Genomic DNA, 12,465 nt, shown 5'->3' on the forward strand with positions numbered 1-12,465 from the left:
CTACCACCACCGTCATTACTGCTACTACCACCACCGTCATTACTGCTACTACCACCACCGTCATTACTGCTACTACCACCACTGCCATTGATGCTGCTACTACTACCATTGTTATTACAACTACCACTTCTGATGCTACTAACATGTAGTGTAACACTCCCTATGTGCCAGGCACTGTGCTAAGCCCTTCACAAATATTATCCTGTTTGATCCTCAACAACCCTGGGAGGTAGGGCCTATCATGACCCCCATTTTACAGTTAAGGAAAGTGAATCAAATGGCTTAAGGGATTTACCCAAAGTCTCAGAGGCACCAAGTGTCCGAGGCAGGATTTGAACTTAGGTTTTCCTGGCCAGCAGTTAGGTCCAGTGCTCTCTGCACTCTGGTGCTCTCTGGCTACCAGGCCCCTGACTTCTGGGAGCATCCTGGGAGGAAAACAACATTGAACACAGAGAAATAAATACACATCTCTACACGGTGCATTGGAGGAGGGAGGGACTGGAAGGAAGTCTTGACCACTGGGGGTATCAGGAAAGGCTTCCTGGAGGAAGGGGCTCATGACTGGGAAAGGATCCCAGGAAGTGGAGATGAGGAGAGAGGATGGCGTAGCCGTGGTCGATAGGCACGGAGGGAGGAGGCAGGAAAATGGTGAGGAGGCCGGTTGGATGGAAACAAGAATGCACGAGGCTGAGGACAGTAAATAAATAAAAGGGTAGGAAGGCAGGAGCTAGGCCTGGATGGGCGCCCAAGGCCAAACAGAGGAGTCTGTTTGTATTTTGCCCTGTGGACACTAGAAAGTCTTTGACACTTCTTGATCAGACCTGTACTGGTCATTGTATGACCTCTGCTTATCACTCATCTTACAGATGAGGAAACTGAATCAAGACATGTGAAGTGAGTTGCCCAAGGTTCCACAGGTGAACACTGAGCCAGGATTTGAACCCAGCACCTCTGACTCCAAATCTGGTCCTCTTCTCACCATACCATGCTGCCTTTGCCTTTTTTTTGGCTGTAAACTCCTTTCTTGGACTCAGCCTGAGGTTTTGTGCCACTTACTAAGTTAGGATGTCTCTTCAGCTCACTATTATTAATATATTATGGCATTGCAGATACTAGAATTAGTTATCACTAACTAAAGGCCTGCGGGGTATACAGAGGATCTGCCATGCACTACCTCCCTTACTGGCCTTTTGACCATCGGGACCTTGCAGTCATCCTGAGCCTCATCTCTCCTGGGGCCTCCTTGAGCCTGGGGGTGGGGGATGGCTGGTGTGGAGTCCCAAGAACCTGGGTTTGAATCATAGCTGGGCTGTGACGTCTAAGTTTCTGTGACCTTGGATAAGTCACTCCATCTGGCTGAGCCTCAATTTCTTCATCTGTCAGACCAGGGGCTTGTAATTCACATGTTGTCTCAGTTGTCTTGTGAGAGGTACAGTGGACCTAGAGGCTTTGGGAGGGCCAGGTCTCAAGTTCCATCTTGGATGCTTTTTGGCTGTGTGACCCTGGGCAAGTCACTGGCCTCTCCATGCTCTAGGCAGCTCTTCAGGGCTCTATGCTGCACAGGCAGAGAGGGTTTACTCACTTGGGAGTTCCCAGTTCATCTCTTTCCCTCTACTCAGGTGCCCAGCAGCCTTCTGGGATGTCAGGGCCTAGGATTGCCATGGGGAGGGGCCTTTCTGGGATGGAAGTCGTCCTGTCCTGAGTGTTTGCAGAGCCGCCGGGAGAGGGGCCAGGCTGGCTGTTTATTTCCCTGTGAGAAGATCAGACTGACTGTGCCTGTTTACAGTTCTCCAAAAGCTGCCTGCAAGGGAGTGAGTCACCGGCATTCCAGTGTGAGCAGAGCCCAGGATAGACAGAACAGCCAGTCCCCAGGACGGGGGAGCTGGGGAGGGGGCAGGGGAGAAAGGAGTATCGAAAGCTTGTCTGATTCATCTCTGGCAAAGTCTGCTGACCCAGGCCTGAAGCGTTGGTGGCTCTGGGAAGTCACCAGAGACTCTGACAGAGCCACAAGGCTGGATGTGGGGAATTCTAAGAAATCAGGAAGCCACTCCTGCTGAGTGGGTCCCTTTTGTGTCTGTGAGGCCCAGCCCAGCCTCTGACATCCCAGCAGGCACATGAAGCCTCCCCAGGCTCTGGGCACAAGAGCTTGGGACCTCTAGGCCTGCTTGTCCTAGGGAGGACACAGAGGAAGGGGGTCCAGTGCCTGCCCTCAGGGAGCTTAGACAGGGGTGGGGAACCTGCGGCTTTGAGGCCACGCGTGGCCCTCTAGGTCCCCAAGTTTGGCCCTTTGACTGAATCCAAACCTCATAGAACAACTCACAAGATCATGCAGGTTCTTGACCTTTTTTGTGCCACAGACCCCTTTTGGCAGGCTAGTGAAGCCTATGGACCCTTCAGAAAAATGGGGGGGGGTTTGTTTGCTTTTTAGATTCACAATTGAAGGAAATACTCAGTTTTAGCCAGAGGTTAGTGAAAACAAGGCTGTCATTTTTTTTCTCATCCAAGTTCACTAGCCCCCTGAGTCTGTCCTTAGCCCCGGGCACCCCAGCTTCTTCTTAAGATGCTGCCCTGCATCGGGAGACCATTCTCTCATCTGTGTGTTTCCTGTACCTAAGAACTAAGACTCAGTGTCTGTCGCTCTCCTTTCCCTAATACAGCCATAGACTGTAAGCTCCTTGAAGGCAGGAACTCTCTCATGCCCCAGGGCTTAGCACTCCTATTGTCCAGCAGCAGTGGGTGCTTAGTGCTGGTATGATTGCCTCACAAGGAGGGGAGTCTTCTGTGAGGGAGGGCCAGGCCAGAGCTCTAGGTGAGAAGCAGAGCCCCAGGGCTGGCTGGGAGTGGGTGGGAGGCAGCTGTGGGGGAGGGCAGAGGTCTGCCCTACCTGCTGACGCTGTACAGGCTGGGCTCCAGGCCGCTGTGATCCTTTTTCTTGGTTGATGGTCAGGGGTTTATAATTGATTTTTTTTTAAAGAGAGGTTTAGTGGAGGGGGCAAAGGAAGCCAGAGTAGGTTTCAGAGCAAGGAAAGTGACCAGATTCCACCGAACCCCCCAAGGGTCAGGTACTTTGGGGGTAATCGCCTCAGTGTCCAGTTCTTTGAGAGGGTTGAGGAATCAGCAGCGTGTGGGAGGGGGGCCTTGGGGGCAGCCAGAAAGTTGTGATGGGGTGGGGGTGGGGACACCAGCTGCAAACCCTTCACCCTGGGTGCTTGGATCCCCGCAGATATGGGGCTAGAAGGGCCTCAGAGGCTGCTGGTCCAATTTCTTCATTTTATAGATGAGGAAATTAAGGCCCAGGGACTTTCTTAAGGTCACGTAGGTTCATAGGATCATAGCTGTGATGCTGGAAGGGGCCTCTGAGGCCCAGGGAGATCAAGAGGCTTGCTTGAGGTTGTGGAAGTAGTTAAGTGTTAGGGGCAGGATTTGAACCCAGATGCTGTGCCTCCAGGGCAGGGTGCAGGTGGTGCTTGTGGGTTGTACACTGGTTGTTCTTCTGTCTGATTATACAATAAGTTCATCTGTTCTTGCTCTCAAGCTTTACTCTGCTTTCTGACTGGTTGGATGCTGCAGCCTGCTCCCACCCTGCTAGGTATGGAATGGGTTGGATGGGAAAGAGCAAGAGACAGAGGAGGGAGTTACGCTGGGGGTGCTGCTGGGTCAGTCCAGGCATAAGGATCGGGGGAAAGTCAAGCGCAACCCCCCCCACACACACACACTCACACATACCCCTCCTTTTCTTCTGCCTCCTCCCTCCAGGGGGGCCTGTCCTGCTCTGGTCTTCCTCAGATGCTGGATAAAGACTGAAGAGGTCAGGTAGTGGGCCTAAGGCTTCCCTCACTTAGGTCACAGCTCCAGTGGTCATTTGAATCCTGGGTTCGGGTTGAGGCAAACCTGGCCTGAGCCATATCTACCACACAGGGAGGCGAAGGGCTGCTTCTTCCCCATGGTGACTGTGGTCTGGGAGGGATTGGCTGACTGCCAACCTCAGGATTGGGGGAACCTCTAGGACCTGTCTCCCCTTTTCTTCAGCCCCTTGTGAGGTGAAGGCCAAGCCTGTCCGCAGGAGGCCCAGCCACTCCTGCGGCATGACAGGGCTTGGGGTGGGGGTGGGGGGGCCTGTGCTGGGCCCACCTGTGGACTGTTCAGACACTGGGGAGGGGAGGGCCAGAGCTGGACCTGTGATGACAGCAGCATAGGAAACTCCCCGATAAAGGAACTTCCTCTGCCAATGCAATGACATTGTCTTTTTTTTTTTTTCTTAATGAGGCAATTGGGGTTAAGTGACTTGTGCAGGGTCACACAACTAGCAACTGTTAAGTGTCTGAGGCCAGATTTCAACTCAGGTCCTCCTGACTCCAGGACGGTGCTCTATCCACTGCTCCACCTAGCTGTCCCCAATGACATTGTCTTTAGGAGCTACCCAGGGTGCTTGGAGGTGAAGTGACTTGCCCAGGATCACCCTGTCAGTATGGATGGGGCAGAAGCAGGATTTGAACCCAAGTCTTCCTGGCTCTGAAGAGATCCAGTATGAATCTCTTACTGGGTATAAAAAGAAGCCTAGAGAATCTATTTCTTCTTCCGGCCACCTGGCCCAGCTTGAAGCCCCGACATGTGATAGGAAATGCTTGAAGCTCGAAGCTGTGCCACAGGCTCTCTGGTTATCCGGCTATGGGCACGCATCTGGGGGGTCATCCTACTGCTCAGCTGGATCCCAAGTCTCCTCCCTGATTTCTCGCTCTCTCTGCTCTGTTTCATAACAGCTTCACACACCCAGAGCTGTTATTTCCTTCCCTTCCTCAGAACTCTGAGGTGGTTATTGAAAGTGCTGGTGATACAGCTGCAGACCCAGGCACTGGGAGGGAGGGATTAACCCAGGAGCAGGCCAGCCGGCCCCAAGGTCAGCATTAAAGTAGCCCGACCCGCAAACAGGAGGGCGTCCCTGTAGTTGTGCTGGGGGAGGGGATGTGCAGCTTCCAGGCTTCCTCGTACCCTGTGCCAGGATGAGGATGGATACATGGTAGAACAGAAGACCACCCAGCCTGGGCTTGGGCAGAGCATGTCCTTATGTAGAGGAGGGGGTAGGAATTCCTTCTGCTCCCCTCTCTTTGACCAATACCCATTGAACCCAGGCTGTTGAACCTGGAGGGCTTTTCTCTCCAGGTTTATACAGGGGAGATAAACCTCTTAAAGGTGCTATTGTTTTTCTTTCTTTCTTTTTTTTTTTAAGGCATTTGGAGTTAGGTGACTTGCCCAGGATCATACAGCTAGTAAGTGTCATGTGTTGGATCTGAGGCTGGATTTGCACTCAGGTCCTCATGACTTCAGGGCCGGTGCTGTGTCCACTGTGCCATCTAGCTGCCCCAAGGTGCTATTTTTTAAACTAGTATCGGGACCACCGAATAGGAGAAGTGTTCCCCTACCAGCGTCAGCACCCTGGGACAAAGGCCCAGTCTCTGCAGTCTCGTTGTGCGTCTGGTCGTGCCTGTGCCCCGTGCCTATCTTGTGTCTCTGTGACGATTTTGATGGAAACTCTGAGCCAGCCGCTCTTGCAGCTAACTCCTAGGGTGAATCATTCTGGGTGGTGAGAAGATTTTCCCCATCTTGCTTTTACACATCAAGAGAGGAAGCTGACCATGATCCTCAGGAAGCCTTGGTGGGATTGTGAAATGCTGACGTCGCTGTCTCCAAAGACCTTCTGCGGGGCCGAAATTGAAAGCAGTTTTTTTCTGTGGTCTTGGCAGGTGGTTTCTCATTTTTCCAAATTTGAGGCCCTTCCCCACTTTTAATAAAATGATTTTTTATTTGAACCTAATGAACGACAAACACAAACATTCCGATATGCAAAGAATAAAAAAAAGATTTTAGGGAGCTGTGATTTACAATTTGTCCTTTAAAAGTGTGCATCAGATTTAACAAGGTAGTAATGACATTGCCCTTTCAGAACTTTTATTTTCTTCAGTGTGTTTTTTAAAACATTTTATTTCTGTATATTTCTTGTTTTCCCCTATCTCTCATTTCCCATTAACTCATTCCCCCACCCAAATGGAGATCCTCCCTTGTAACAGATAAGTATGTCAAAGAAAACACTTCCACACATTGGCCACCTCTGAAAATGCATCTCATTCTGCCCCCCAAGGCCCTCAGCCAGGAGATAGGAGGCACCCTTGGTCATTGAATTAATGAGTGATGAAGTGTTTCAAAGTTATTTTCCTTTCTCTTCCTGTGATCATCATACCAGTTGTCTTCCTGGTTATTCTCATTTCCCCCTGCCTCAGTTCATAGAAGTCTTTGCAGTTTTCTCAGACTCCATCTCTTTCGTTGTTTCTTACAGCACAGTGATAATCCGTTGCATTCATTACAGCTAGTTGAGTCGTTCCCAAATCGATGGGCACCCACTTAGTTTCCATTTCTTTGGTACAAAAAAAAAATGCTTCTACAAATATTTTTGTACATCTCCGTCTTTTCCTTCTCCCAGGAAGTTCTGGGTTCAAGTGTTGTCTCCGACATATCCTGGGGGCCTTTCTTTGTATCCTCAGTAGGGGATACATAGTAGGGGCTTCAGTGCTTGTTGACTGACAACTTCTCAGTGCTCCAGGCATCTCTCTCTCTCTCTCTCTCTCTCTTTTTTAAGGGACCATTTGGGTAGTAGTTTATTATTTTCTACACTTTTGTGTCCAGATTTTTTTTTTCCGTGTAAGGTACCCATGGTGAGAGAACTTTTTTTTTTTAATCAAAGCAGATTACCAATTGTTCTACAGCTATTGAGTCAAGATAGAAGCACAAACACTCACACAATACCACAACATCTCACAAAACAGGTGAATGAATGCTTTTATAGTTTTAGTCTCTCTGAAACCAACTCTTTTCAGGCAGGAAGCATGATGTTGGGAAACTCAAGTCACATGGCTTGATTTACAGTCAAATTTTATTCAGATCTTTAACATGATCACATTAAATTTATGGGTTTTACTGTTTTCCCTTGCAGCTCCTTCCTCCCACTTCCACTCACACAACTGAGCACACTTTACAAATGGCTTATTCTACCATACCCTAAAAGGCTTTCCTGCCTTTTGAAATCTTTATAAGATACACCTTATATTTCAAGGTTAAGGAGAGTGTATACATTTTGACTTATCTCTTCTTCCAGAATTTATTGGGTTAAGCTTTTGGTTAGATTCAGGTGTCTTGTTCTGTGTTCTTTTACATGAGTGATTATACTTTCCCATTTCCACTAAGAAAATGAATGAGTTTTGCTTTGCTGTCATTCCTTTTGCCATTTTAGTGTGAAAATCTCAAAAGTGCATCTATGGTTATTATATAAGAATCCGTGTGCAGCTAAATGTTTAACAGTTGACTTTCAAAAATGCACATATGACATACTTTTAACTTTAATTTGCATCAAGATTTTCTCCATCACTTTTTAAACTCTGAAGAATTATCAAAAAAACAAATAAAGCCCTGACTTGTACTGATGGGCAATTTCTGAGGTATGGATGCTGACACTGAAATTTTAACAATTGGGTTTTTTTTCTATTAATTTATTTATTTTTGGTTTTCAACATTCACTTCCACAAGATTTTGAGTTCCAAATTTTCTCCCCATCTCGTCCTTCCCTTAAGATAGCATGCGTTCTGAATACCCCTTCCCCTAATCTGCTCTCCCTTCTATCTCTTCCACCTTCTCTTATCCCCTTCCCCTTCTGTTTTCCTGTAGGCAGGATAGATTTCTATACTCCATTGCCTGTATATCTTATTTCCCAGTTGCATGTGAAAACAATTTTTAACATTTGTTTTTAAAATTTTGGGTTCCAAATTTTCTCCCTTCCTCCCTCCCCACCCACCCTCATTGAGAAGGCAAGCAATCAATACAGGTTATACGTGTGGAGTCATGCAAAACACTTCCATAGTAGTCATGCTGTGAAAAACTAACTATATTTCCCTTCATCATATCCCGCCCCTTGTTTATTCTCTTCTCTCTTTTGACCCTGTCCCTCCTCAGTGTTTGCTTCTGATTACCCCCTCCCTCAGTCTGTCCTCCCTTCTATCATCCTCCTGCTCTCTTGTCCCCTTCTCCCCCTATTTACCCTGTAGGGTAAGATAGATTTCCATACCCAATTAAGTGTGTATGTTCTTCCCTCCTTAAGCCAAATCTGATGAGAATAAGATTGATTTATTCCCTCTCACCTTCCCCCACTTCCCTTCCCCTGTAAAAGCCTTTTCTTGTCTGTATTATGTGAGATAATTTACCCCATTCTACCTCTCCCTCTCTGCTTCTCCCAGTATAATTCTCTCTCACTCCTTAATTTTGTTTTTTTAGATATCACCCCTTCGTCTTTTTCTTTTTCTTTTTTTTTTTCAGCCAAAGACAAGGTTTATTAGAACATCTGTCATACTGGGCAGACTCTTAAGGAGTCTGAACATTAGAAAGCTATTGGCTAGATTATAAGAATCTGAGCAGTGGCTAGATTATAAGAATCTAAGCACCTTAATAGAGACAAGATGGACCTTATATACAGAGAGGCTGTGGGAGGGATCTAGGAGTGGCCAAGTAGTTTGGGGTGACTGAAGGAGGTCACCCCTTCATCTTCAACTCACCTTGTCTCTATCTGCCTGTCTATATATACATATTTTTTTTCCCCTGCAACTACTCTAATACTGACAAAGGTCTCATGAGTTACAGATATCATCTTCCCATGTAGGAATGTAAACAGTTCAACTTTAATAAGTCCCTTATGATTTCTCTTTCCTGTTTACCTCTTCATGCTTCTCTTGAGTCTTGTATTTGAAAGTTGAATTTTCTACTCAGCTCTGATCTTTTCATCAAGAGTGCTTGAAGTCCTCTATTTTACTGAATATCCATTTTTTCCCCTGAAGAATTATACTCAGTTTTGCTGGGTAGGTGATTCTTGGTTGTAATCCTATCTCCTTTGCCCTCTGGAATATCATATCCCAAGCCCTCTGTTCCCTTAATGTAGAAGCTGCTAAATCTTGCGTTATCCTGATTGTGTTTCCACAATACTTGAATTGTTTCCTTCTGGCTGCTTGCAGTATTTTCTCCTTGACCTGGGAACTTTGGAACTTGGCTATAGTATTTCTAGGAGTTTTTCTTTGGGAATCTTTTTCAGGAGACCTGGTCTTTGCCTGCGGGGCCTAGGCTGAATTGTGCTCCTCTCCCAGGCTGGTGTGATAGACCTTTCCAATCAACCATCCAGGTTGTCTTGGGTTGGAAATTTGTTTCACTCTGTCTTTTTGTGGGTTCTGCTGCTCTAGAATTTGTTTAGAGCCACTTTTTACAAGTATTTGAAGAGGTTTAGGGGAGAACTCAAGTCATTACTTTTACTCCACCATCTTGGTTCCCCACCCCACCCCCCAGACGTCTCTTTTAAGGCAGAGAAAGAAAGGACCTCTACTGGCAGAGTGAGTTTCTTCATCAGAGAGCTCCCTAGATAAGTGAAATTCCAGCTCCAGGCCTTATACCTGCCATCTTTAAAACAATTTTAATATTGTCTTTTGTTTTTATGATATCTTCATTTCTAAATCTCTCTCCGGTTGCTCCCCAGTGAACCATCTCTTGTAACAAAGAATAAAAAAGAACAAGAGCAGGTGAAGGGGGAAGCAGTTCAGCAAACCTAGGGACACATCAGCTGAGTGGGACAGCGTATGCAATATTCCACACCCACAGTCCTCCACCTCGGCTTGGGAAGCTTTTCCTCTGTCCTCTGGACAGGAGCTACAAAAACCCTCCTACCTGGGACGTGGGAGGAGAATATGGGTAGATGGGGAGGGAGGTAGAAGAGAGTGGAAAGGGGAGCTGCCCGGGCCTGATGCCGCACCTCCTAGTTAGGCAGCTGGGTGCGAGTCTCCCAGAGTAGGGCACGCCGCCATCCCTGAGCCCACAGCCAAGTCCAGGTGAACCTGGTGGAGCAGGAAGCGCCCGCTGGGCTCCTGCTGTGACGAGAAGAGGGGAAGGGACACCTTCTCTCCTCTCTTCTGGGGCCATGTTTGGTCATCATGATTATTTTGTCCGTATTAATTCCCCTCCCCCCTTGCCCTTCCACGTACTGCTCTATCCTGCCCCATAATTCCCAAATCAATTCCTTCTTATGAGCTAGTTCCCTTTGAAGAGAGGCCTCCGGCCCCCCCATTGGTGTCCTTAGAGTTCTTGGTTTGGCTTGGTAATGGCCTAGGTCCCAGGGTCCTGCCTCCCTGGCGCTGAGTGGGGAGAGCTCAGCACATGGCCTCGAGAGCCCATCAGCCCCAACTGCCCGAGTCTGGAAAGGAATGGCTTTTAGCCCACGAAGGGCGAGCCGTCTCTTGGGTTAGCTTCATCTGGGACAGTGAAGATGGCCATAGCACAGTCGGGTCTATAAAGAGTTTTCCTTGCAACAGGCCTGTAAAGTAGGGAGTGCAAAAGGACTGCTGTGCCCCATTTTCCAGATGAAGAAACCGAGGCCCAGAGAAGTTCAGGCACACAAGTGGTAACCCAGCTGTCCTGATTCCTTGTCCTCTGTGATTCTCTTGTGGCATTCACACTGCCCCTCTGTCCTAGGGCCTGGAGCTGTTGAGGTACAGTCCTCAGATGTGGATGAGAGGTGGTGCCTGGGCCCTTCCCGAGGAGACCCTCCTTTCGGAAACCTGGCCTCCTTCTCTCTGCCTTCTGCTTGTTTTGCCTTCTAATCACAGCTCGGCTTCTGTTTTCCAGCTGCCCAACATGTTCGGTGACCTTCGGTCCACGTTCATCGCTCTGATGATTGGCTCTTACGCCTCTTCCGCGGTGACTTTTCCAGCAGTCAAGGTGAGGCTTTGCTGAGGGATCCCTGGGAGCGTGGGTCGTGGCAGCGGGTGTGCCCAAGCATGTGTGCTCTTGGCTCCCCTCCTGTGGCCCCCGCAGAAGGAAGTAAATAACAGCAGGCCTTGGGCTGGGCTGGCCCTGGCCCAACAGGACACACCTGGGAACAGACAAGGCAGACTGATGTTCCTATAGGGCTTTAAAGTTTGCCAGCCGCCCTGAGCCTCACCACTGCCTTCTGAGGCAGGTATTGGGGGTGTTATCAGGGAAGCCCCCCTCTCCACCTCGGTTTTTTCCTCCTTGGCAGGAGCCACCAAAACCCCACCCTCTGGGGAGACCGTGGTGGGAAGAAGGGGGCTTCCCGGGCCTCGGGCCCCTCTCTGCCTCCTCCTCCTAGGTCCACTGAGTCCTGGTGCTTTGGAATCCCAGCCGTCCCAGAGGAGGGCAGGCCCCAGCCGCCACGTGTAGGCGAACCTGGCGGAACAGGGACTGCCCCCACCCCTCTGGGTTCCTGGGGCTCCTGCTCGGGGGCCAGAGGCGTTAATGTCAGGGGCCCAAACCCCTGCAATTACGGAGGAGGACACTGAGGTTCAGAAATAGCAGCATCTAGCCCCAGCAGAGTCACTCTGGCCATCAGCCGCAGGGCAGGGTTTGCACCCCAGGCCTCTGGCCGCAGAGATGGGGCTCCTGTCCGGCAGTGTGGCTGGTCCGGCTCTAGTATCTGGTGACCAGACGCCCGCCTCTCATTCTGTCTTCCTTCGTCTACCCTGAGGCCTGCAGCGGCTTTCTCTGCCCTGCCACGGGATCACAGGTCTAGATCCGGAGGCATCTAGTCTGAGTCCCCATTTTGCAGATGGGGACACTATGGCCGAGAGTTTGTCACTTGTCCGGTCAGTGTCAGGAGGGATTTGAACCCAGGTCTTCCTGATTTCAAGGCCAGCACGTTACCCACCGTACCACCCTGTGGCTGTGATGTTTCTCCTAGGTGATCTATGACTTCGGGGTCTCCTTCATCGTCATTCTGGTTGTCTGGGCTGGCTGTGCTGGGCTCGTTTTCCTGAACTGCTTCTTGAACTGGCCCCTGGAGCCTTTCCCGGGGCCAGAGGACATGGACTACACGTGAGTGGCGCTGGAGGGCCGGTGGGTGGCAGAAGGTGGGCCGCAAGCAGAGGCGCCCATGTCGGCGCTGATCCTCCCCCTGCGGCTTGCACAGGGTGAAGATCAAGTTCAGCTGGCTGGGCTTCGACCACAAGATCACGGGGAAACAGTTCTACAAGCAGGTGACCACGGTGGGCCGGCGCCTCAGCGTGGGCAGCTCCATGAAGCAGCCCAAGGAGCAGGCTGTCCTGCAGGAGGGCAACAAGCTCTGTCTGTCCACCATCGACCTGGAGGTGAAGTGTCAGCCGGATGACGCAGGTACCGAGGTCCTGGCCACCCGGGCAGCAGGAGCGGCGGAGGCCCAGGGAGGACACACAGGGCTAGAATCGGGGCTTCTGACTCCCACTGTAGTGTAGTGGTCAGAGCACCAACTTGGGAGCCAGGAAGGCCTGGACCCGAGTCCCCCCTCTGAGTGTGACCAGGTGGCCCCGAACCGCTGCCAGTCTGGATGTGTGGAGGCAGTTTCCCTGCTGGGAGGTCCCTCTGTGGGTGGAGCCTCGGGGTTTCCTGGAAATGGAT

General features: G+C 49.9%; 1 protein-coding gene across 4 annotated transcripts in view; it reads left to right on the forward strand.

Moving 5' to 3' along the window:
• Positions 1-12,465, forward strand: part of SLC43A2 (solute carrier family 43 member 2) — a 55,344-nt gene that overhangs the window by 26,641 nt on the left and 16,238 nt on the right. For all 4 annotated transcript variants that reach the window (XM_027862471.1, XM_027862474.1, XM_027862472.1 and 1 more), the window contains exons 6-8: positions 10,702-10,794; positions 11,774-11,907; positions 12,002-12,204. In XM_027862471.1, the coding sequence (XP_027718272.1) occupies positions 10,702-10,794; positions 11,774-11,907; positions 12,002-12,204 (430 nt within the window). The remainder of the gene's footprint in view (positions 1-10,701; positions 10,795-11,773; positions 11,908-12,001; positions 12,205-12,465) is intronic.

This window comes from Vombatus ursinus, unplaced genomic scaffold (assembly GCF_900497805.2).
Source record: "Vombatus ursinus unplaced genomic scaffold, bare-nosed wombat genome assembly UNPS02014768.1, whole genome shotgun sequence".
Lineage (NCBI taxonomy): Eukaryota > Metazoa > Chordata > Mammalia > Diprotodontia > Vombatidae > Vombatus > Vombatus ursinus.